Consider the following 26,692-nt stretch of genomic DNA (forward strand, 5'->3'; position numbering starts at 1 on the left):
GCCAGTGGATAAAAGATCTCTCTCCCACTAAGTCCCTTCTCTCTATAACTTTGCCTTTTAAAAAAAGTAAATGAACCTTCAAAAAAAAAAAAAATTTAAAAGTGCAATGGCCTAGTGGCTAAACCCTCACCTTGCAACTGCCAGTATCCATATGGGCACCAGTTCATGTCCTGGCTGCTCCATTTCCCATCCAGCTCCCTGCTTGTGGCCTGGGAAGGCAGCAGAGGAAGGCCCAAAGCCTTGGGACCCTGGACCCACATGGGAGACCTGGAAGAAGCTCCTGGCTTCAGATTGGCTCCACTCCGGCCACTGCAGCTGCTCAGGCAGTGATCTAGTGGATGGAAGATCTTTGTCTCTCCTTCTCTCTGTAAACCGGACTTTTCAATACAAATAAATACATCTTAAAAGAAAAAAGATTACAAATTTCCTACATGGACAACTAGTACGCCCAGCTGATTTTCTTCCTTCTCTCCTCACGGCATCACACCATCACCTCTTTCTGTAAACCAGATAACTATGTATGTGTTGGCTTCTCTCTGGACTCTGTTCAGCTGACAGATTTCACTTATGATCTCATTAGATCCTTTATTATTTGTGTGGGTTTGTGGGAGGAGTGGAGACAAGCCTTAGCAGCATCTGCAGTGATGGAGGAGGAAGTCCTCAGGACACCCATTCGTTGTGTACACTTAATCACTGAGCCTATCGAGCTGTCCCTCGGAGGGCGAGCTGTGTTTTCACAGTGGCAATTACTAAGGATATTAATGTTTAGAAAAGCAACTCATCAAATTTGTATGAAGAGATTTGGCCAGATGTGAGCCTCCCACAGGAGCTCCCACATCTTTCTGTCTCAGGGCAGAAATAATTCATGTGTGGTGCAGAACACACACTCAGCAAGTATTTGCTGGGTGAAAAACGGTGTCACGGGAAAGACAATTTGAAAGTAAAACCATGTGTTTTTCTCAAGTAAATCTAATAATTTTCTCTTTTCTAGTTAGTTATAATCTACTTCAGGTCACCCACATTCATGACACCAGGTGGTGACGAGAACTGGCAGTGCTGATCAGAACCATGACAGGGCAGGGAGGCTGTAAACAGATCTGTCCCCCAGCAGGCTTGGCTGAGGCCCCAGCAGCCACCAGCTGCAGCACTATAGCCCTTCCGAGGGACGGGTACTTGGTCTGAGAGATATGATGCTGGGCAGGACCCTGGCCTCCCACACTGCAGTGCCTGGGCTCAGTCCCAGCTCTGGCTTCCTGCTAACAGACTGTGGGAGACCGTAGTGATGGCTCAAGTGATTGGGTTCCTGGCTCCTGGCTTGTGCCCCCAGAGCCAGGCAATGCAGGCATTTGGGGAATGGGGCAGTAGATGGGAGCTCAGGCCCCCAAATTCATTAATTACTCATAAAAAAAATCACCAACTGAGGGCAGGTTCTGCGGGAAGGAATGTGTTAGAACGAGCTCATGACAGGCTTTTTCAAACCATCTCAGGGCCTGCGCTTGGGGCTCGTCCCTCTGCGTGGTGCCACATCTACCACCTCCTTAGGAGACAGACACACACGTCACATGATGTAGGACAAGCCTGCTTGTGTCGTCACTCGGCCAGGACTCTACAAACACACCCAATGGAGGTATGCCCGGGAATTCTGCAGAAAATTTACTACTAATGAGAAAAAAAGTCCACTCTGCCAAATCAAAACAGAGACTTGTGCAAGTTCATCTGAGGTCAGTCAAGAAGTAATGGTGGGCCCGGCGGTGTGGCCTAGCAGCTAAAGTCCTCGCCTTGAAAGCCCTGGGATCCCATATGGGCGCTGGTTCTAATCCCGGCAGCTCCACTTCCCATCCAGCTCCCTGCTTGTGGCCTGGGAAAGCAGTTGAGGACGGCCCAATGTCTTGGGACACTGCACCCACGTGGGAGACCCGGAAGAGGTTCCTGGTTCCCGGCATCGGATCGGCGCGCACCGGCCGTTGCAGCTCACTTGGGGAGTGAATCATCGGACGGAAGATCTTCCTCTCTGTCTCTCCTCCTCTGTGTATATCTGGCTGTAATAAAATGAATAAATCTTTAAAAAAAAAAAAAAAAGAAGTAATGGTGTTGCTTATGAGTAGCTGTACTCTTCTTCCTCCCATCGGATGTGGCAGTGGCCTCACCTGATGACGGCGTCGACTGAGAATGGCGCTGGTGGTGAGATAAGCGACAGTCCGTCCTTTTTCCCAGGCCCCTCCTTCCCTGTCAGGGACGCTCCACAGCCTGCGAGCCCATTGGCAATGGCGCTGCCCTGCTGGGGGAGATGAACGACATGTCTCAACACACATGGCAGCCCTGCCTGGTCAGCTCACCAGTGACCTGGGAGCATGGAAGAAAGTTGTGAGGTTCATGCTTATCGTTCTTGATTTATGTTTACCCTTCTTCACTCAGATCTCTGTTTTGGCTTTTTCGGCTTCCTTAAGCATCCAATAGTTTGGAGCTCAGAGGCTAACAGAGCTTGGATGATGACACCCTTGCTGCTGAGTAAAGCCAAGACCCTTGTGATCCTTCACTGACTCTAAAAGGGAAGCTGGAAGGAGAAACAAATCCCAAGAAAAAGCATGAACTTACCGGAACAATCCACCGGGGTGTAATTGTGGCTGCTGAAGACACCTAAAACAGATTGTAGACGTGGATTTACTGATGGGGGAAATGGGCTTATCTCAACAACTACAATGCTTTTTGTCATAATGACATGTGCTGTAGGGCCTGAGGTAGGTTTCTGAATCCAAGACCCTTCCTTCTGACACACACTAGTTCTTACCATTGCCAGGGACTAGAACGCCCCTGCTTAGAAATGCTACCATGAAAAGACAGAGTGAAACATCTATCCACGTACAGGGTGTTCTTTGTCCCTCGGGACCTTGCAATGGTTGCCAGAGGAACACCACACTCAGCATGACTCTCGGGGCCTTCTCAACCTCCTTGTAAATGCCTAGTCTTCCAGATGTTACCTCCAGGTGTAGAACTGTAACCTAGTGAGCCCTCTCCCGTTATAGTGGAGACTCAGGCTGGTCCTTACCATTGGTGCTCTTAGCACTAAAATTTAAAAGAAAATTAATGTAAGATTGGATCTTAATAAGTTAGATAATCATCAGAAGAATGAAAATACAAAATGTAACTTTCCTTCCAATATTAAGAATATGTGCCCTCATGGAGAATACGGTAGTACACTGGAGCCCGCATAGGACACCTGGTACAAACTGATCAACTTCCCTAACCATGTGTTGGCAGTGAAAATCTGGGCAAGTGGAGATGCTAAGGTGGACTATATCAGCCAGTGGATTCTGAAGAGATTTCATTGTGCTTGGAGTGGCGAGATTAGCAACAATTCAGAACAGTTGAACTATTGAAACCACTTGAGCATGCCCCACACATCGGGGACCCTGGGATGGTGGGGAAACTAGGTGTGGCTTCTCCCCTTGTCTCTCCCCTTCCCCCAGATACAGGAAGGAAAAAAAGAGAATGTGGAAGCAATGGTCTTGCCCATTTTCCTGTAGCCCTTGACCCTTTGTGCCCTAATCAACTATGTAAAGATCATCAAAATAAAAAAGTTAAAAAAATGGAATTAAATAAAAGAATATGTGCACTAACAGCAGGAAATAGAGGAGGCATATGGTAAATAATAAACAAAAAGTTTTAGCAGAAATAAATACAATAACCACAGTTATAATAAATGAGTTAAACTCAATTGGAAGATAGACTCTCAAATATGGTTTGTCCAAAGAGATACTAGCAAATCATTCTTGGGCTCTCGCTTGCTGTAAATTTTTGCAATTAAATATGTCCTTATTGTCTTAATTCTTTAAGCAGATTTATCCCCGTTTTCTTTCATTTCACTTAACATGGGCTTGCCTTACAAATAGGTTTACATGTGACTTTCGTTAAGTGACACACAAATTCCAAGTGGTAAAGGAAAGGCAACAAGAAGTGGTTACTGAAACAGAAATGAAAAGCTTTCTTTAACTGTTAAAAAGGAAAATTCTGGACCCTAGAGGCAGTTTTTTTTTTTTTTTTTTTTTTAAAGAAAAAAAGCCAAAACAGACAGACAAAAAAAAACCCACAAAAGAAATGTTTTCCCAGTGGGCTATGCTGAGGCATGCTCACCTGAGGTGTGACTGTGCGCTCAGTGAGATCCTCGGTCAGAGACAAAAGTAAGGCGTCCAGTTCATCAGTGGCCTCCTGGGGAAGTCAAGGCATCACAGCTGGTAACCAACTCACTCATCATCAGACTGTTTCTTCCCTTCCCCTCAACTGATCATCCGGTGCTCTTTGACAATTCCACTTCTGCATGGAGGGGTACTGAGGCTGTAAGCTGAACTCAAAACTCATGCCGCTGTTTTCTCTGGACAGGACTGCCCTGGCTCCTTACTTTCAGACGAGATGACAGTGGCAGACACAATGGATACAGGAGAAGCCAGAACTCCAACAGCTTCTCTACGGGACATTACTGTTTATAGCCTCAGCCCTCCCCCAATAAAACTGCAATGAATTTCAGTATTCGAACACCTTACACAGGACACAGTTTTGTGTTGCAATGCGAATGTTTAGAGAAAAGGAGTAAGAAACTTAAAAAAAAAAAAAAATAGAAGATACAGTTCAAATATGACAAGAAGAAAAAAAAAGGAACCCAGTTAGGAGGAAATTAAAGAAAAGACCCTTCATTTATATATCTTTACTTCAATCTGCCTTCAGGTTGTGGAGAACCTTCAATTGGTATTTCAACATGCAACTTTATTTTATTTTATTTTATTTACCCATTTATAGATCTGACAAAGGGGGTGCTCATGACTTCCTGAAAGCACAGTCTTGCCCCTCTCCACACCCTTCTCCTCTTGTCTGCACACCTCTCCCTGCTGCCGCCTGGGCAAATATCACAATCTTTTACATTTTTCCCCATCACACTATCACCAAAATGATATTAAAAATTTTCTTAAATGTTTATTTATTTTCACCTACTTGAAAGGGAGAGGAGCAGAAAGAGAGAAAGAGAAAGAGAGAGTCATTTTCCATCCACTGGTTTCACTCCCCAAATGCATACAAGAGCCAGGGTTTGGCCAGATTGAAGCTAGGAGTCCAGAACTCCATGGAATGGGAACTCTTTCAGACAATTTTTAAACATTCATGGGCAATGAACTGGGCTTCCCGGATTCCTAATCTGACATGGATATGACACATAGATATAAGAAAGCCAAAAGTTGGAATGAACTGGCTGCATTATAACACAACCAATGAGGTCCCTGTTATTTCAAAAAGCTTATTTTACACAATAAACATTTATTTAGTAAGTAGAATGTGCCATGTACCATAGGACTCCACTCTAAACCTGTCTCTGGACAGACATAAGTAAATGACCTTCGCCTTACCTTCAGGATGCAACTGCTGTCTGCAGGTGTGGCATGCGCGAGGCCCAGCATGTCTTTGCAGAGGGGCACACTGTTCTCACTGAACACAGCACTGCGGAAAGCAAAGAGCAGCCATGTCAGGGAGTAAGGGGACTGGTGCATGCAGAACGAGGGATGAAGGAACAAGAGGGCGTTGGTGATGGGCGCACAGCACCTACCCCCACATCCCTGGGAGCCCTCTACCCCTCTCTGGCTGCCCTACCACAGCTCTCAGGCCCCAGTAGCACTTGCTCTCAGTGACCAAACCTGCACACTGTCTGGCCTCCCTCCTCAAAGCTCAGTAAGACAACAGGAAAGATTTTTCTTGAACAAAAGACAGTATTTATAATACAACAAAACCATGAAAGAAAGGCTGCCACTGGAAGAAGTTCAGGAGCTTTTGGGAACTCCTGAAACCTACAGAGTAGAAGAAAGCTTTAAGGTCATGTGCATATTAAATGCTGCAGTCATCTTGAGGGCACCAAGTCCAGGGAAGTCATCCAGGAGACAAACAGATCGGCACAGTGATGGCTTTGGAGCTACTGTCAAACACACCAGTAGGGAAGTTCCATGACTCAGACATCACCCAGCACATTCTGGGGACACAACTGGGGACACAGCCCTCAGGAATGGCAAGTGGTAGGCATGGAAGTCCCCGCCACGCCTCCACCTTGAGGGCAAGGAGAGGGCAGCTGCAGATGCTGGGGAAGACACCCCCAGGAAGAAGAGCTCCACATGCCAGTACACTCTAGCATCACCGACCGGTGTGTGAGCCACAGTTGGAGGAGAAATGGAGGCGTGCCATCCACTGGGGAAGTGAGACGCAGAGAACAGGGGAAGCTAAGGCTGCAGCACCCACGACACAAGGTCATGAGAGGTAAGACAGAAGTATAAAGAGGGGCAGGGCGCAGCTGCTCCAGGTGATAGATTTAGAGCATCTAATAAGATCATCCCTCACAATTTTCTAACACTGGTAAAGGACGTAGGCCTTTAGAGCAAACACCTATCTTGAACACAAAACAAGAACCCCTAAGCCAGAGGAAAGCAACCAGCCCAAAAGATCTCACCTGAGAGGATTCCACTGACAGGCAGTGGGGAGAGACAGGTAAGGGCTGAGGGGTTCCTTGGGACTGGGGGGATGGTAGGGAGTGCGGGGAGCAAGGAGCTGTAGTTCAGAGTGTACAGGGCATCTCAGGAAGGCAACGAAGCCTCTGGAATCACACTGTGGAGATGGCTGCATCCGGCTGTGAGAACACCAAACTTTCCTGAATTGTACACTTTCCATGGGAGAACCGTAAGGAATTTTAATGAAGCCTCAATAAAGCTGTTACTACAAAAAAAATAGATGAGCTGAACAGGCATTTCCTCAAAGAAAACATACTACATGAGATGCTTAACCTGAATAATTTTTAGGTAAATGCAAACCTAAACCACAATGAGACTGCTTCACTCTTACCATAATCTTTTTTTTTTTTTTAAGTTATTTTCATTGGAAATACAGATTTACAGAGAGAAAGAGAGACAGAGAGAAAGATATTCCATCTACTGATTCACACCCCAGATGGCCCAAATGGCCAGAGCTGCGCCAATCTGAAGCCAGGAGTTAAGAGCCAGAAGCTTCGTCCAGGTTTCCCAAGCGGGTACAGGGTCCCAAAGTTTTGGGCCATCTTTTTTTTTCCCCACACCATAAGCAGATAGCTGGGATGGAAGCAGAGCAGCCAAGACATCAACCAGCACCCATAGGTGATGCTGGTGCCACAGATGGAAGCTTAGCCTACTATGTGATCATGCCAGCCCTGGCGAGGATATAGAGAAATTGCATCAATGTCCATTGCTGGTGGGAATATAAATCATTGAGGCCACATTTTAGCTCTTGACACTATGGCTTCACAGAGCTGCTATGTGTGGGCAGGCACTGGGCACAGCGATGAAGATGCTCTCTGGGATGCCTACATCCCACATCAGAAAGCTTGGTTTGAGTCCTGGCTCTGCTTCCGTTTCTAGTTTCTTGCTAATGGCCACCTGGGAGATGGCAGGTGATGATCCACATGGGTGGATTGCTGCCACCCACGTATGGGACCTGGAAGGAGTTCCAGCTTCTGGCTTAGGCATGGCCCATTCTTGTTTCTATTTCATTTTTTAAAAAGGAGATACGAAATAAAAAAAAAAAGTGAGCTATGCATGGGGAAAAAGAAATGAACACAAAAGGAAATGGTTCAGGCTAGTGCAATAGCTTAGCAGCTAAAGTCCTCGCCTTGAACATGCCGGGATCTCATATGGGTGCTGGTTCTAATCCCGGCAGCCCCGTTTCCCATCCAGCTCCTTGCTGGTGGCCTGGGAATACAGTCAAGGATGGCCCAAAGCTTTGGGACCCTGCACCCACGTGGGAGACCAGGAAGAAGCTCTTGGTTCCAGGCTTCGGATTGGCTCAGCTCCTGCCGTTGCGGCTGCTTGGGGAGTGGACCATCAGACAGAAGATCTTCCTCTCTGTCTCTCCTCCTCTCTGTATATCTGCCTTTCCAATAAAAATAAATAAATCTTAAAAAGGAAATGGTTCAAGGATAGACCTAGGTTTACACAAGAACTCAGTCTATCTGAAGTAAGAACAACCATTTAGAAAAATAAACCTGGAAGGTGGAGTCTCTTTTGATACATATAGGGGCAAACTGTCCCTATCCACCACTCCTGGCAAACAAATACTTTTGATGAGATGAACTTTTCAATAAAGCAGAAGCACTGAGAACATCAGTACTAATACTCATTAAATAGGTTGAAGAATTAAGCTGCTGTTCTGGTTTGCACAGAACAGATGGTCGTTCTGCAGACAAGGCAGGCTCTGTGCAAACCTACCATGTGGGCCACAGTTCCTGGAACTGAATGTGATTCCTCAGAAAGCCCTACATAGAGTTAAGTTTTGAGTAAGGGGGAAAGAAATGGCACTTCGTAACACCAGCTAAAATCAGAACATGAGCTACCCAGGAAAGAACAAAGCAAACTGGCAAAGGGTGGGGAGTAACAGCTTAGCAAGGCAAATGAGCGGCATCAAACTCATGAAAGGCAACAAAGGGACCTGAAGCAAGTGGTAAGAATACTGAGAACCCAGGGTCAGCAAGCTTCCAAGCTCCAGGCAGCGGGAGGATGGGAGTCCACAGAAATGACGAGACACAGCACACATCCCTGCCACAGGCAGCACAGGCCTGAACATCGCTTGGAAGATGGGCTCTCCCCTACAGTTTGAGTCCAGAACACAGGAGACTAGATAATAAGGAGCGCTAACAGTGGACAGAACAGAGTGGACTGCAGCTGTATTTCAAACAGATGCCTGGAGACTACATGGTGGTAGATCAAGAAAGAAGACAGAAAGATCAAAAGACCGCAGGGAAAAAAAAAAAAACCACTTTCGCCTCACTCTGGCCCTGTTTGCAGTACCTGTTTGCAGGAGGCTCCTGAATACTGGCATTTTTATGACTTAAGCCATCTTCTCTTGGAACCTAAGAAAATGAAATCATTAAAAAAATTAATCTTGTTACTAAAATAACAAGAAATTAACTTTTCTTTCCAGTAAAAATACAAGTACTAGCTTGCTTCTCTTGAAACAAGAGGTTCCTTACATCTTACTAGTACTGCTCCTAGGGTCATCCTGTGATTTGATGATCATGTGTTTGGAATACACATTCATATGCATTTGTCATATGGTTCTCAATTATCTAAGGCACGGTCTGTCACTTCTGCATTCAAAAAGTCCATGGAAAACTGGAACTAAATGACTGCATAATTATTTTGAAATCCATATAGTTTCTTCATGATACATAGTTTCATGAGCTTGGTGGAGAGCCTTTATATTTACATGTAATGGGATGAAAACTTTTTAAACACTGCTTATTGAAAATTGAAATAAACATACTTGCATAGAGCCACCATGTGTAATTTCTCCAGCTGCCCTTCCCAAATATATATACTTATATAATATATAATATATATTATATTTATATATATTTATTTAAAGATCTTAAAAATTTTCATTGGAAAGGTAGACCTATAGAGAGAAGGAGAGACAGAGAAAAAGATCTTCCGTTCACTGGTTCACTACCCAAATGTCTACAATGGCCGGTGCTGAGTCAATCTGAAGCCAGGAGCCAGGTGCCTCCTTGGGAGTCACATGGGTGCAAGGTCCCAAGGCTCTGGGCCATCCTCCACTGTTTTCCCAGGCCACAGCAGAGAGCTGCAAGGGAAGTGGAGTGGCTGGAACATGAAATGGCGCCCATATGGGATCCTGGCACATGCAAGGATTTAATCACTAGGTTACCATGCTGGGTCCCCAAATATTCTCTTGAGGCTTTTCATATAATCCATCCAAAGCATTTACAGCATAAACAATGCTTCCTATAATTTGGTATACTTGGAATCATATAATAATAGCTATCTTTTGGATCTGCCTCTTTTAAAAAATATATTTTTGGGCCTGGCAATAGCATAGTGGTTAAGGTCCTCACCTTGCACACACCAGGATCCTGTATGGGCTCCGGTTCTAATCCCCGCAGCCCTGCTTCCCATCCAGCTCCTCGCCTGTGGCCTGGGAATGCAGTCAAGGACAGCCCAAAGCTTTGGGACCCTGCACCCACGTGGGAGACCCAGAAGAAGCTCCTGGCTTCAGATTGGCTCAGCTCCAGCTATTGCAGCGGTTTGGGGAGTAAACCATCAGACAGAAGATATTCCTCTCTGTCTCTCCTCTCTGTATATCCACCCTTCCAATAAAAAATAAATCTTAAAAAAATATATATATAAAATTTATTTATTTATTTATTTATTTATTTGAAGAGCAGATCTATACCGAGAAGAGGAAAGACAGAGAGAGAGAGAGAGAGAGAGAGGAAGGTATTCCATCCGTTGGTTCATACCCCAAATGGCTAGAGCTGAGCTGATCTGAAGTCAGGAGCCAGGAGCTTCTTCTGGGTCTTCTGTAGGGACCCAGGGACTTGGGTCATCTTTTGCTGTTTTCCCAGGCCAGAAGCAGGGAGTTGGATTGGAAATGGAGCAGGTAGGACATGAACCGGTGCCCATATAAGAAGCGGCACCACATCGTCACAGCATCAGCTCCTTGGGTCTGCCTCTTCTGAGCAGTGTGATGCTTTTGAAATTCACCCATGTTTGTTCCATGTATTACTGATTCATTTTTTTATTTGCTAAGCAGCATCGCACTGTATGGACACGTCACAGTTTGTGTTTCTCTGTTGGTAGACATCTGAGCTCTTCTAGTTTTAAGTTACTATGAATACAGCTGCAATGAACAGTCCTGTACTATTATCTGTGTGAACTTCAGTTTTCATTTCCCTTAGGTGTAAATACCTAAGAATGAGACTCTGGGTCCGATTCCAAAGCTCTTTTCTGGAGTGTTCATGGCACTCTACATAACACCGCATGTACAGCTGCATATACGGCTGTATTTACCACCACTTACTGATATCAGCAACATATGCAAAACCACCCTGCCCAGGGATGGTCTTCAGTATGATTAATTCAGTGTCTGTGTCTTCCACTGTGAAGCAGGGTGTCAGTGGTAGATGTGTTCAGATGTACTTATCAGATTGAAAAAATGCCATGCCTTTGACAGCAGGGTGACACACAGTCCTATGAGGCTGGTCTGTACTTACGACATCCTTTGCCATCTCGGTGTTGTTGCTAACCACATCAGCATTTGGTTAAATTGAGGGTAGACAGAAAGTGAGTAGTGCCCAGATAAAGACAGACTAATTTAGAATTTAGAAGAAATCTAACAGTTCACAGGACAAGCGTTGTGATGCAGCAAGTTAAGCCACCATCTGAGATGCCAGTATTCTGTATGGTTTGAGTCCTGGCTATTCAGTGCTTCTAATGCATCTTCCTGCTAATGAGACTCGGAAGCAACAGATGATGGCCCAAGTGCTTAATTTCCCATGTGGTAGGCCAGGACAAAGTTCCCAGCTCCCGGCTTTGGCCTGGTCTAGGACTGGTCGTCACGTGTATTTGGGGAGTGAACCAGCAGATAGAAGACACTTCTTTCTGGTTGTCTCTGTCATTTTATCTTTCAAATAAATGAAACTAGTCCTTAAAAATACTACCGTGTCTAGTCAAGACAGCCTACCTTCTGCACTGCTTCCACTTGAGCCTTCAGAATGTTACTCTTGAAGTCGGGAGGGACTCTCGCAGCATTCAGTCCTGGGCTCTCGATGACGTTATTAAGACACTTCTCGGTCAACTTCACAACCTCCCCCTAGAGGTTAAAAATACGCTGTCATCAGTGCTAATAAGACCACAGTCACACGTGAACAAGAAAGGACCTGATGGAGGTTCATACTCTGGCAGCCAAGAGCTCAAGTGTAGACTAAGCTGTCCTGCCCTGTGGCAAACATAACCGATGCCTAAAGCAGCTGCGGCCTCACAGGTGCCAGTGTCTGCGGGCACCACCTAAACCTAGCCTAAAAAAGGCCCAAGTCAGGGTTCTTCGTATGGGCCACTAACTCTGGCACCTGTCCCAGAAGGCACAGGCATCTGAAAGACGTGCAGCTGGCCTCAGCGGTTTCTAAAGATCTCCACCAATCCATAGTCTAGAGTGGTCACCAGCAAAACGACTGTGCCTAGGATCTGGGATTTGATGGAACAGTGGCACAAATAGGTCCTTCTCAGACACAGAAATATGAAAATACACACACATCTAGACAACAAAGACCACAGCTGTAGAAATAGAACTAACTATGAAAATAAAGAAAGCGGAAGGAATAAAGTAAGAAGCTTAAAAGAAGTGCAAATTATCTGTACACCTAATATTGAAAATGACTGAGACTCACTAATGGCAATGCTGATCATTCGTTAGCATCACTCTGGCCACCATTTGCAGCACTGGTTTATGTAAGAAATTCTAGTCTCGGGCCCGGCGGCATGGTCTAGCGGCTAAAGTCCTCGCCTTGAAAGCCCCGGGATCCCATATGGGTGCCGGTTCTAATCCCGGCAGCTCCACTTCCCATCCAGCTCCCTGCTTGTGGCCTGGGAAAGCAGTCGAGGACGGCCCAAAGCTTTGGGACCCTGCACCCGCGTGAGAGACCTGGAAGAGGTTCCTGGTCCCGGCATCGGATTGGCGCGTACCGGCCCGTTGCGGCTCACTTGGGGAGTGAAACATTGGATGGAAGATCTTCCTCTCTGTCTCTCCTCCTCTCTGTATATCCGGCTTTTCAGTAATAATAAAATCTTTAAAAAAAAAAAAAAAAAAGAAATTCTAGTCTTCCTGGTCTTGGTTCTGCCTTTCTTGGTACTCCGCAGCTGTCACCATGGGAGTGTTCCACCAGCACAATGGCTGGCCAAGAAAAAGTCACTGGAGATGGATACTTGTGACACTAGCTTCTGTGGGGCTTGGTGGGACGAGTCTAAAGTTCCCTGAGGGTTAACAGCCTGCCATCCACCTATGGATGTCACAGGGGGTTCTACCTTTCAAGGAGCAGAACTAAACAGAGGGACTGATTCAACAACATGTGAGATCTCAGGTGACCCTATGAGCCCAGAGTGATACAGGTCCCATGAGGCCCAGGATTCCTCCACAGTGGGTTCTCACCACATGTGACTCCACTGTTCGTACAGCTGTGTGGCGCCGTCAGACCTCAGTGGGGCAGCCCGAGAGGAGGATGCGGTATACCTGCAGCAGTCTCTCTTTCCCCAAATCCCTAGTGTTGGGAAGTCTGACATCAAGGCAGGCTGGCCCTACATAAGCAATCGTGATGATAGCAGAGGTAGCCCGGGTTACAAATGCGCCACGCTAAACATTAACACACACATGAGCAAAACTTTTTCACAATACTCCAGCTGACTAGAGTTAAGGTAGTCTTACTTAGTAGGACAACACTGAATTCTTCCCAAGTGTCAGCTTCTTGATCCCCAGGTGATCACCAACTGTCCTTCACGGATCCCACCATCCCCTCTTCCTATCCTAGCTCACATACCTCTTCATCCTCTTTTCGAAGCTTCGAGTCTAGTTTAACAGACTCTGGCTCAGAGTCCATTATGCGGTAGCAGGACACATGCAGAGTTTTAAAAAAGCAACAAATAGCTGTTTCATAGGTTTCCACCAACTCTCAGCTCCCCCCCCCCTTAACTCACCCTTTCGAATAAATAAATCTTCAAGAAACAAAAGGCTGTCAGCAAGTCCTTCAATAGGACAGGTTACATGAAAAGAAAAGACTTAAGAGCAGGCCACCTTTTCACTGTGGGTCTCAGTTCCACTTCCAACCGTGGCCCCTACTAATGTGGAGACAGCGGTGGTGGCTCAAGTACTTGGGCTTTGGTCATCCATATGGGAGACGTGAACTGAGTTCCAGACTCGTGACTTTAGCCTGGCCAAGTCTAGCTTTTGTAGGCTTTGGGGGAGTAAATCAATGGATAAAAAATTCTGTTTCTCTCCCTCATTCTTCCTTCCTCTGTCTTCCCTTGAAATGAATAAAAATAATTTTTCTAATAACCAAAACAATGCTTGGGACCAGATGTATTTTGGAATTCCTAGGTGTTTAGGTTTTGAAATATTGGCATATAGACAATGAGTTATCTTGAGACCCAAGTCTAAATACAGAGTTCATTTATGTTTCATGTATTCCTTATACACATTGCCTGAAAGTATCTATGTACATTTTGTTGTGTGCACTTATATTTTGCTTGAGATTGTCACATGAAGTCAGGTGCAGAATTTTCCACAGGTGTCATGTCAGCATATGGTATTTTTTGGATTTTGGAGCATTTTGGATGCTCCAAGCTATAAGAGAGCTGTGTAAAGATTTCCCAGGAAGAGTAAAGTATTAACTTTGAAAAGAAAAAACTCCCTGGGGACTGGGAGGTGGACATGGAAGCAATGTGCACATACCGGGCTGTTGACGTTCACATTCACATTGACACCGGGGCGGGGCGATGGCAAAGGGCTGCTCTCCAACGCCAGCTGTTTCAGCTTCTCTGAAGGCTCTTCCAGTGCTGAAAAGCACGGCAAGACGGCCCATTAGTCTGCTAGCTGGTACAGCTATGTAAGCATGCAGATATAAGCTTTGACCTTTTTGTCCCTCAATACCATCATCATTAATTAAAATTATTAATCTGGGCCTAGTGAGGTGTCTCAGTGGCTAACCCTTGCCTGATAAGCACCAGGATCCCATATGGGTGCCGGTTCATGTTCTGGCCACTCTACTTCCCATTCAGCTCTCTCCTTATGGCCTGGGGAAGCAGAAGAGATCGACTCAAAGCCTTGGGACCCTGCACCCACATGGGAGACCTGGAAGAAGCTCAGCTCCTGGTTTTGGATCAGCTCAGCTCCAGCCATTGCAGCCATTTGGGGAGTGAATCAGCAAATGGAAGATCTTCCTCTTTGTATCCCTTCCTCTCTGTAGGTTTGACTTTCCAATAAAAATAAATCAATCTTTAAAAAAATTATTAATCCCGGGCCCGGCGGCGTGGCCTAGCAGCTAAAGTCCTCGCCTTGAACGCCCCAGGATCCCATATGAGCGCCGGTTCTAATCCCAGCAGCCCTGCTTCCCATCCAGCTCCCTGCTGGTGGCCTGGGAAGGCAGTCGAGGACGGCCCAATGCATTGGGACACTGCACCCGTGTTGGAGACCCGGAAGAGGTTACTGGTTCCCGGCTTCGGATCAGCGCAGCACTGGCCGTTGCGGCTCACATGGGGAGTGAACCATCGGAAGGAAGCTCTTCCTCTCTGTCTCTCCTCCTCTCTGTGTATCTGACTTTGTAATAAAACTAAATGAATCTTTAAAAAAAAAAAACTAAAGAGCTATTTATAAAAAAAATTAATCCAAGTGAATGCACACAAACAGTTATTTCCTCTCCATAACTAAGTGATTTTCCATTAATTCTGGGGCTGGTGCTATGGTATAGTGGGTAAAGCTGGCATTCCATGAATACCAGATTGAGTCCCGGCTGCTCCACTTCCCATCCAGCTCCTTGCTGATGGCCAGGGAAAACCAGTGCCTGGGACCCTGTGCAGATATGGAAGAAGCTCCTGGCTCCTGGGCAGTTGAACCAGTGACTGGAAGATCTGCCTGTGTTGTCTCTCCCTCTCTGTAACTCTGACTTTCAAATAAATAAATCCTTAAAAAAAAAAGGTGGCTGCAATATTTTTAAAAAAGTAATCCTTAATACAAAAATTGTTCTTTATGTACCATTCCTGAAGAGCAACTGACATAGGAGCTCAGTAACATGCGTGGTTAAATTTTACACAGGGCTGGCACTGCGGTATAGTGTGTTAAGCTACTGCCTACAATGCTGGCATCCCATATGCGTGCTGGTTTAAGTCCTGGCTGCTCCAGTACTGATCCAGCTCTCTGATAATGTGCCTGGAAAAGCTGCAGATGATAGCCCAAATCCTTAGGCCTCTGCCACCTCCATGGTGATCCAGGTGGATCTTATTCTTCCCTACGGGTAACACAAGCACACATCAAACTTCAGTACTTTGCCACCTTTGTTCCTTGGCCCTAAGTACACACTGACTGAAACTAAACTTGTGTGGGGCTAACTGATGAGGGATATAACTTAACTAACTCATGGACTCATTATATTACATATTGGTACTCTCGGGTATGTTACAGGGTAACCATTTCGCTCCACACTTACTTTTCATGCTGCAAAAGATAAACATAAAACCATCTAACCACTGAAGAGATAGTGATTTTAAACAAAATTCATTTTCAAATCAATTCTAAGTTAACGACTCTCAAGTTATCTTAATTTGCAGAGATTAATTTGACTGAAGTTTGAATTTTCAGTTACTTGTTGAAATAATTTCTATGTAATTAGGTAGAAGAAACAAGGGGAAAACTGACAGGATGTACTCTGGGTACAGTGATCTTCTAGACGCATCCATCAATTATCCCAGGGGATTCTCTGACTGCGCGTTAGAACCACCTGGGGGGTTTGCCAGAAATACTGACTTTTGGGCACTCCCCCAAAGCAGCTACATCAGAGTCCCTGCAGGTGGGGTCCTGCCACTGCAGCTCTGACAACTCCAGGGGAAACAATGACATGCCACCAGAGCTAAAAACTTCCCCTCCCCGCTAACTAACTGCCATCTTTTGGCTTCCCTAGGTTTCCAATCATTCGATACTGCAATTTTAACATGATAATGCTAAGATCACAGATGCTGTGGTACATGGTGGTAAGATAACACTTTGTTTTTGTTGTTGCTGCTTTTTTGTTTTGGTTGAAACAGTTTCTTCAGCTACTTCTGTTTAGCTGAGGAACGTTCTGAGATACAGGATAATCTATTTTTCACACTCTCTGTAACTGCTTATTTATATCAATGAAGATTTTGATATCACAACTAAAATCAGATACACGATACACTGCATATAGAGTAATAGATGTTAACATACAATTATTCTGGCTGAGTATCCATCTGAGTTAGTGAAAGCCCTGCACTACGCATGCCGTTCTCCTCCAACCTCCACAGCATGCCAGCACTGTGGAAGCACTCCCTGTATGAAGGAGTCACTTATGATGAAGTATCTGCTTTTACTGTATGGCAGAAATGGCTCACCCAAGAGTGCCCAATAAAGTGAATTAAAATAACTCTCTGATTTACCAGACTTGAAAATATTTGCAGTTATCATACCTCATTTAGTTTTTACTTTCCTAGGTATTGCTTGTTCATTTCACCATGCTCACCTTTGCTAAAAACTGAGTGTTCAATAAGTGCTAATAAAACACAGTGAAGGATTGAAACTTTATGAACTTATAGCACGGGAGTGGGTCTTGTGATGCCCGTATCCCATACCATAGTGCATGTTTCAGCACCTTCCACTCCGCTTCTGATCCAGCTTCCTGTTAATGCAACCAGGAAGGAAACAGGCATGGCCCAAGCTCTTGGATTCCTGCTACACATGTGGGAGACCCAGATGGAGTTCCAGGCTCCTGGCTTTAGGTTGGCCCAGCTCAGCTGGTGTAGGCATTTGGGGAGTGAACCAGCAGAAAGAGTCTCTCTCTCTCTCTGTCCTTCTTACCCTCTCCCTACTTCTTCCTCTGTCACTTTTTCAAATAAATAAATCTTTTTAAAAATTCATGTAATGTATATAAGAATGAAATGTAAGTAAAATCAATAGTCCGCTTTTACTTTAACCCTGGCTACACTCTGTATTACCCAGTCCTGCTTCTCAGTTTAAATCCTGATGCCTTTGGTCTCCTAGGCCTCCCATCTCTCTGGTGACAAAGAGCAGGTAATTGAGTTCAGGGCAGGGCTGTCAAAACTGGACTAGACCAAAAGAAATCACTGCAGAGAAAGTGCATGAGAAATAGAAAGGGAAGAGTCTTAACCATCTACTGACTGCTACCTTTAAAAGAATCAAATCAGAGCATTCTTCTGAAACTACTAACACAAAAACGAATAATCAGTAAAAAGTTAATTCTTATTTCTCTAACCTAGACCAACAAAAAAGCCCAATCTGAACATAGCAGCTGGCAGCAGTAACAGTAACCATGATGTATTAGCATGTTTGTTCAGCTGTGGATCTGCCTTGGTTACTCAGGGAACAGAAGAACACGCTGCTAGCACCATGCACATTAGCACTCAGCACTGTGCGGCTTTCCACAGACGCTCACCCCCAAATACCAACTCCTATCACTGTTATGTTCCCTTCAGACCCAACAGTGTACTCAGTGGTGTCTAATCAATGCAGGGTAGAGCTGCGTAAACACAAGCCGATTACAATGAGCACGTTGTGCCCTGAGTCATGATGAGTCTCCTGTTTAAGCACAGCTTATGTTTTCACACCCGGCCCGACTCACACACATTCTCAACGAGCAATTTTCCTTCAAGAATGTTAAGGGGAGCAGCCACTGAGACCAGGCAACAATGTTCCCCATGAATAAAAAACTCAAGTACTTTAGACATTTGTGGGTAATGAGAAAATTTTGATGCAAAATACTTCTGAACTTCATGATATATATTTTCCATGAGCTTTTGAGACACTACTTGTATACATGGGTTTCAATTTTTCTGCACCAACACAAACTTCTCTTTAAATTCCATTTTTGCACAAACCTCATACCCATTTAGAAGCTCATAGAATGTTGAGACACCCATGCAGTCCCGTGCCCTGGGAAACCTTTTTGGGGATATTCTTTTCTTTCTCCTTTGTGCTCAAGAAACAAAGTACAGATCAAGTTTCAAACCCTGTATATGTTTAATGATTTATAAATTACACACAAGCTTAATGGCCTCAATTAAATGATCCTAAGGATTTCAAATGATCCTAAAGGATTCTTTAAGTTAAAAAAAAAGGCAAGAAGATATAACTATTCCCAATGAAATTTTAAAACTCAACTCTTACAACATTCTGGGGAGGAACTTCTCTAGCTCATTCTGACATCTGGTTAGTTCTTCATAGGAAGATAATACTAAAAGGTGTCACCAGTGCATTACAGAACACTGACTTACTCCTGCATTCGACGGCAGGCTCCTCAGATCCCATGTGTCTCGCAGCTGAATGATCATCCGGTGCATGGGATGGTTCCATTTTGTCAGAGGTATCCACAACACTGCCTATGGCCGTTTCCAGCAAATCTGGGCTTTCTAGCAAATTGGTACTCACAGGCAAGCTGTAAAAGTAGCAGAAAAGTTACTTAGATCAAGAAGGTTATTGTGAAACACACACACACACACACACACACACACACACACATACACACACAGATGTTTGCAGAAAAAAGGTTGAGAGTTTAAACCCTAACTGACTTCATTTCTCTCTCAAAACCTTTTTGGGCAAATTCTTTCCAAGACAGGTGGTATAAAAGGAACAGGTCTGGATCCCCAACCTAAGGAGGAACACACTGAGCTATTTCCAAGACACCAGGCATGAAGCAACAAAAGACAGAGATCCCAAGAACTGGAACCAATAGCTGAGCCGAGCCCTAGGACCAAGCATCCTGTGAGAATTTCCCGGCCATGGTGCAGAGATGGGGAAGTGCGGCAGGGAACAGCACACTCCCATGTACAAGAAGATGGGACCAGGAGAGCAGAGGAACCATGGCAACCAGGAGAGTGTCAAGCAGAGAAAAGAGCACCACACAAGCCAGTTCCCCCGGAAGGAGCTCAGCAGACGGAGCAGAGGGGACCGGGAGCACTCACCTTGAGCAGGGCTCCAAGCACACGCATAGAGCTGTGGAGCTCTGAGTACTCTGCCTCAGACCCGCCTGAGGGGCTAGTAAAACCAGAACCTGTAAAGATCATGCTGGCACCATATAAATTCACTACATTCAAGAACAAAGGTTGAGATTCATGGGAATTTAGGACGAACACATCTGGCACCCAAGAGAGTGAAGTCAGTGGTAAACATCTGCTCCAGGATTACCTAGCCAATTAACCAAAAAGCTATGGAAACTGATCTAGAACTAACCAGATGTCAGAATGAGCAGATGATGACATTAGAACTTTAAAACACACTCCATATGGGATCCTGGCACATGTAAGATGAGATTCAGCCATGAGGCCATCACCCCGGGCCCCCACATGTTATAAACACTAAGTAGAAGCATGGAAGATTAAAAAAAAATCCAAATCAAACTTCTCGAGAAAAAAAAAGCTACATTATCCAAGATGAACAACATGTAAGGGGAAGGCATGTCTGGCATAACAGTTAAGACGCTGCCTGGGACGCCTGCTTCCTGTTTCAGAATGCCCAGGTTTGATCCCAGGTCAGTCCCTGATTCCAACTCACTAATGTGCACTCTGGGAGGTAGCAGGTGATGGCTTTAAGTACCTGGGTCCCATGTGGGAGACCAGGATAGAGTTCCTGGCTCTTGGTCTGGGATCAGCCCAACTGTTGAAGACACTTGGAGAATAAGCCAGCAATGGAAGTTCTCTGTTTTTCCTTGCCTTTGTGTCTTTCAAATCAATAAAGCAAATAAAAATTTACAAAGAAAAAGAAACACACAGGGGCTAGCATTGTAGCACGGTGGGTTAAGTCACCTGTGATGCCAGCACCCTTTATGAGTGCTGGTTTAAGTGCTAGTTGCTCCACTTCCAATCCAGTTCCCTACTAATGCACTTGGAAAAGCAGTGGAAGACGGCCTAAGTGCATGGGCCTCTCTTCAACCCATATCATGAGACCTGGACAGGGTTCCCGGCTCCTGGTTTCTGCTCCTGGCCCAGCCCTGGATGATGTCACCATTTGCAGAGTGAAACACAGGATGGAAGATCTCTCTTTCTCTTCTGCCGTTTTCTATCTCTGTTACTGTCTTTCAAATAAATCAATCTTGAAAAACAAACAACAGAAAAAGAAGCTCAGTGTGGGAGCAAAGCCTCTATCTGCAGCACCTACATCCCACATGGGCACCAGTCCATGTCCCGGCTACTCCACTTCAGCTACTTGTTTATGGCCGGGGAAGGCAGCAGAGGTTGTCCCAAATCCTTGAACCCCTACACCAATGTGGGGAGACCCAGAAGAAGCTCCTGGCTCCCAGCTCCACCTACTGCAACCATCTGGGGGAGTGAACCAGCAGATGGAAGATTTCTATCTCTCTTTCTCCGTTAAATCTGTCTTTTCAATGAAAATAACAAATTAATCTTAAAAAAGAAAAAAAAATCTGGAACATAGATTAGACACTATAATCACACAGCAGTCATTAGGAAAGAACAAATTCAAAGGCGCAGCAACAGAAACTACTGAAACAAAACAGTAAAAACAACATCAGTTTGTTGTGGACAACTTCAAACAGCCTACTGTGTGGAAAACCAGTCTCAAAAAGACGTAATACAGAACAAATACTCAAATACATAATGGATGAATTTTTTTCATATTGGAAGAAAACGATACATTCATAAAACTCAAGAATCTCAATAAACCAAAACACAAGAAATATGAGAAAATTTATACAAAGCACAACATACTGCTTTGAAAAGATGATTAAAAAATCTTTAAAGCAGCCAAAGAAAAGTGCTCAAAGAAACAGAAGAAAGCATGACATAAGGGCAGTGGAAGGACTCTTTGAAAACGTCCTTTCACTGTGTGGGAAAAAAAAAAAACTAACACATTTTCTGCTGTGCAAACATGGTTTTCAAACCCAAAAGTGATCCTTGGTACATAAGCAGGAGAAAGAAAAACAACCCACACAAAAGCATGTCCCTGAGTACTCACAACAGCACTGTTCCTAACAGCCCAAACACCTGTCAACACAGAACAGGGAAGCAAAGTTGTGTCCAGAGAAGCAGAGTTACTCCTTAACAGAAAAAGGAACGAAGCACAGATACAGAACGCAGCATTGATGATTCCTGAAAACACAATGCTCCAGGAAAGGCCGTCGGGAAAACACCACTTCCTGTGTGACTAAGTTTACGTGAAATGCGCCGAACAGACAAATCCACAGAGTCGACTCGAGGTTACCAGGGGCTAGAGGAACGGCCAGGGAGGCAGCATGTGGTTCTGTGGGTTCAGGGCCTGAAGTCTGAGTCAGTGAGAAGTGCTGCCTTACACTCTGTGAGCCCACAGGCCAACTTGGCGCACAAAGTGGCTCCCAGCCAGTAATTCTGCTGTCCACTACTGGACAGCCTGCTGCACTCCACCCAGCAAGGTAACCTCACTTCTCTGCCAGTCTGTGACACTGACCACAGTAATCCGTTTTCAACAGGTGAATAATGTGACACATGACTTGAATCGTAATAAAAGATAAAGGAAATACACATCAAATATACCAAACAAGTCATGACAAAAAAAAAGCCCACTTCAAGAAAACATTAATAGAAATGATTAAATATTATAGAATGGAAATGGTCAAAATAGTCCAGTTTTAAAATGCTGAGACTGTAACATGCAGAATCCAATTATGTAATGCTTTCACAAAACACAATTTATATACAACAAATCAAGAAGATGAAAAGTGGAAGGAGAAATAAAGATATACCACGCTAACAGCAGTCAACGAAAGGTGGAAGAGATATATTGATATTAAAGTCAAGTTCAGAGCAAATATCACCCAAAACAAAGATAATCATTTCATCATGATGAGGGTGGTCAACTAAGAGACTATCACAATCCTTAACACTGATCAGTGCCATGCCTGAACTATGAACACGTGAGCCCAAATGGCACAACTGCACAAGTTCAGGTCAGATGGGCTGTGCAGGACACCTGCCATCACCTCACTGAAAAGCCCTTCCGTTGGGTAAGTCATGAGCACAACTGACTTGTAAGATCCCACCATGACTTCGGTTCCCATGCCCTGCCGGGCTTTCATGTGGCTTTCTCTCCTGACCCTTGTCCTATTTGGGCCTCTGTTGCCATGCTCATACCATTTTCCACATCAGCCCTGTTCCCCAGCACTAGCCTGGAGGCATCCCCTTACGCTGACTGGCAGGCTGCTCCAAGCAATCCTGTACCACCAGGCCAGGAGCTCTCTGCTGCCCACCACCTGCCCTTACTAAGCCCGGTGTAATCCATGAGGTTCAGGAGCAGTCTCATGAGTGCTGATTTCATCCGAGTCCCTTCCAGGTAAAGGGAAGGCACAGCAGAATGTTCCTCCATCCAGCCCTCCATCCTATGTTTATTGTACACTAGAGCTGAACAAAGCAGCCTACAGGATGGTATTTTCCCTGGTCTGGCAGAGCTGTGTCTTGAGAGAGAGAGAGAGAGACAGGAGTAGAGAGACAGTGAGAAACAGACAGTTACTACAAATCAGAATCACTCTGGGAGAAGAACAGATTTGGGGTGGTTTCAGAAAAGAGGAAGATTTTTGAATTTTCCACAGTACTTTTAAAAACTGAGTTCCATTTGCCTATTTGCTTTCATTGTCTTCATATTCTTCAAAATACTGAATTTTCTTTTAAGGTTTTAAAGTGAGGTAGAATGGACCTTGGAGAGTTATTTAGCACAGATGAATCCACAACAAAATTACTTTCTTATACTATCTGATCACATAAAACAAAAATACTTTGATTAAAAGACAATGGCAGGGGCCGGCCGCGTGGCCTAGTGGCTAAAGTCCTCACCTTGAAAGCCCCGGGATCCCATATGGGCGCCGGTTCTAATCCCGGCAGCTCCACTTCCCATCCAGCTCCCTGCTTTGGCCTGGGAAAGCAGTCGAGGATGGCCCATTGCATTGGGACACTGTACCCGTGTTGGAGACCCGGAAGAGGTTCCAGGTTCCCGGCTTCGGATTGGCATGCACCGGCCCGTTGCGGCTCACTTGGGGAATGAATCGTCGGACGGAAGATCTTTCTCTCTGTCTCTCCTCCTCTCTGTGTATCTGACTTTGTAATAAAATAAATAAATCTTTAAAAAAAAAAAAAAGCAGATACAGAGGAGAGACAGAGAGAGAGAGATCTTCCATCCACTGGTTCATTCCCCAAGTGGCCTTAACAGCCAGAGCTGAGCTAATCCAAAGCCAGGAGCCAGGAGCTTCTTCCAGGTCTTCCATGTGGGTGCAGGGTCCCAAGGCTTTGGTCCGTCATTGACTGCTTTCCCAGGCCACAAGCAGGGAGCTGGATCGGAAATGGAGCAGCCAGAACATGAACCAGCACCCATGGGATCCTGGCACGTGTAAGAAGAGGATTTAGCCAATGAGCCATTGCACTGGGCCCATAATTGCTAACTTCTAGGAAGGCTAATCAGGAAAAAAAGAAAATCATATTTATCAATATAAGGAATAACAGGAGTGACATCCCTATGGATCCTACATATGTGAAAATGGCCAAAAGGGATAGCATGAACTTTAGTCCCATAAACTCAACATGTACATGACATGGACAAATCCCTGAAAGACCTGATCACCAAAGGTCACTCCAGAAAAGAAACTGGGGCCCGGTGGTATGGCCTAGTGGCTAAAGTCCTCGCCTTGAATACGTCTGGATCCCATATGGGCACCGGTTCTAATCCTGGTAGCTCCACTTCCCATCCAGCTCCCTGGTGGTTGTGTGGACTGTGGAGCATCAAAAACTACCAGGTCTGCATCTGGTGTGGTGGCAAAGACAGGGTCTTGGGGAAATCTGACAATCTACAAATCTGAGCTGTTTCTTCCCAGAGCACAGAGAGATTTAAACTTTGGAAGCTTGGGCAGGCGTTTAGCTTAGCAGTTAAGTCACGGGTGGGGATGTTCACATCCTATATTGGAGCGCCTGGGTTCGAGTCTTGACTCTGTATTAGGACACTTGGGAAACCTGAATGTAGAAAAGTACACATCAGAAAGTAATTCACGGGATATTCCCCAAAGTTTTCAGAAAATGGAATAGAAGATCATTTTTGATATAATAATTAGAAATTTATACACATAAACCATCTTTGAAAAAGCTCATGGAAACTGCCTATGAGGAAAAAAACCACATAGATTAACTATTTTTGAACCAAACAAAACTTCTCTCTGAATTCCATTTTCTACATTTTTTGAAGAACCTTTGTTTCATATTTGATTCTCTGCCACTGTGGAAGTACCAGGGCATGTCTTCTTTTTCTGAGACACCTGCTGAAGGACTTGAACGTGAAGGCTACGATCCCTGCAGATGACCCTCAACCCATTCAGGGAGAAGATCCGCTCGTCTTCTTTCTCCCATACATCAAAGTTACTGGAGTGCACCAAGAACACAGTACTCCCTTACTTAAAGCCCACCACAGACCCTTGCCGTGCTGGTAAAACCCAAATCCTGCCCCCTCCAGGGTATGCAAGGCCTGTTCACATCATCACCTTCTTCCTGCTTTAAGCTCCACCCAAGGGTTTACATTCTGCACCCCAAATACCATCACACTCCCTCCAGCTGTTTTGCCTGAAATACTCTCCCCTCTATTTTTTCCCCATTTATCTGAAAGGCAGATATCACCTGCTGGTTCAATCCCCTCAAGAGCTGGCTGAAACCGGAGCATGGAAGTTCATCTCCCCACGTACATGTCAGGTACCCAAGTACTGGAGCCATCACCTGCTCCCTCCCAGGGTGCACATTAGCAGGGAACTGGAGTAGGACACAGAGCCAGACATGAAACTAGGCACTCTGGTCGGGGATGACGCCTTAGCTCAACCTCTCTTGAGGTTCACTCCTTACTCTGCAGGCACTGATTGACATCTCCCTGGCTCTCTTCATAGCAACTTTTATGCTTAGAGATCCTAACACAGTTATTTCCTTCAACAGAATGCATGTGGCATGAGTGAGGACTTCATGTCTTGATCACCAAGGTATTTCCAGAACCCAGGACAGTGCCTGAACACAGCAGTCACTCAACAACATTTTTTAAAGTCTCTCCTTCTCTATCACTCAGCCTTTCAAGTAAACGAAAATGATTAACAATTTTTTAAATAAAAAAAAGGAAAAAACACACCATAAATGGACCAAAAAAGCGTGGTATGCAATCAGGCAAGAGACTACAGAAATTGCTGTGGAAGATAAAAAGAAGAGTTTCATAATGACAAAGTGGCCAATCTATCAGGAACACACTTATACAATTACAAACATGTATAAACCTAAAAACAGAGCCTTAGAATTCATAAAGCTAAAGCAGAATTGATGGGAGCAATAAACAACTCAATAATTAGTTATTCAACTTTCATCATGAATTTCTACAGGCCAGAAAATAGAAGACGACAAATAAGACTTAACAGACGCATACAGAATACTCCTCTCACGACTATATAATACACATTGTTCCCAAGCGCAAATGGCATTCATCAAGACATATTTTTAAAAATCACACATCTGATAAAGGATGAGTCGCAGGTATATATAAAGAACTCTTACAAAATGGAGCAACAAATAACCCAACTTTTAAATGAACAAGGGATTTAGGTAAGTTTTTACACAATTGTCCAACAGCACTAAAAAACAAAGCAAAAAAACCCACTTAAACATGATTAACTCCTATGATAATTCTTTACAACAATTAGAATGGCTATGAGGAAAAGAGTAAACAGCAGTGAAAGCCATTGAATTACTAAAACTTCTGTACACTGCTGATGAACATAAAATAGTACAGCACTGTAGAAAACAACAAAGCAATCCTTAAGGTATTATATTGAGGTACCATGTAACAGTAATTTTACTCTTATCTACATAGGTTATCTACTACCCAACAGAACTGAAAACACATGTCCCTACAAAAACCTGTATATGAATGTTCATGACAGCATCACACACACACACACGCAACTCCAATGGCTGATAAACTGTTGAGCATTACACAAAATATACTATTGAACCATTAAAAGAATTAAGTACTCAAACATGCTATAACATGAACAAACCCGAAAATTATTACATGAATGCAAGAAGACTCAAAACACCACACACTGTTTTACTCTTGA

General features: G+C 44.6%; 1 protein-coding gene across 1 annotated transcript in view; it reads right to left on the reverse strand.

Moving 5' to 3' along the window:
• EPB41L5 (erythrocyte membrane protein band 4.1 like 5) overlaps positions 1–26,692 on the reverse strand; it is a 108,851-nt gene that overhangs the window by 4,007 nt on the left and 78,152 nt on the right. Inside the window, exons 17-24 of the mRNA XM_058664187.1 lie at positions 18,855–19,015; positions 14,287–14,390; positions 11,530–11,658; positions 8,838–8,899; positions 5,391–5,481; positions 4,132–4,206; positions 2,596–2,637; positions 2,148–2,278 (exon numbers count right to left, since the gene is read on the reverse strand). Coding sequence (XP_058520170.1) covers positions 2,148–2,278; positions 2,596–2,637; positions 4,132–4,206; positions 5,391–5,481; positions 8,838–8,899; positions 11,530–11,658; positions 14,287–14,390; positions 18,855–19,015 — 795 coding nt within the window. The remainder of the gene's footprint in view (positions 1–2,147; positions 2,279–2,595; positions 2,638–4,131; positions 4,207–5,390; positions 5,482–8,837; positions 8,900–11,529; positions 11,659–14,286; positions 14,391–18,854; positions 19,016–26,692) is intronic.

Source organism: Ochotona princeps, chromosome 5 (assembly GCF_030435755.1).
Source record: "Ochotona princeps isolate mOchPri1 chromosome 5, mOchPri1.hap1, whole genome shotgun sequence".
Classification (NCBI taxonomy): Eukaryota; Metazoa; Chordata; class Mammalia; order Lagomorpha; family Ochotonidae; genus Ochotona; species Ochotona princeps.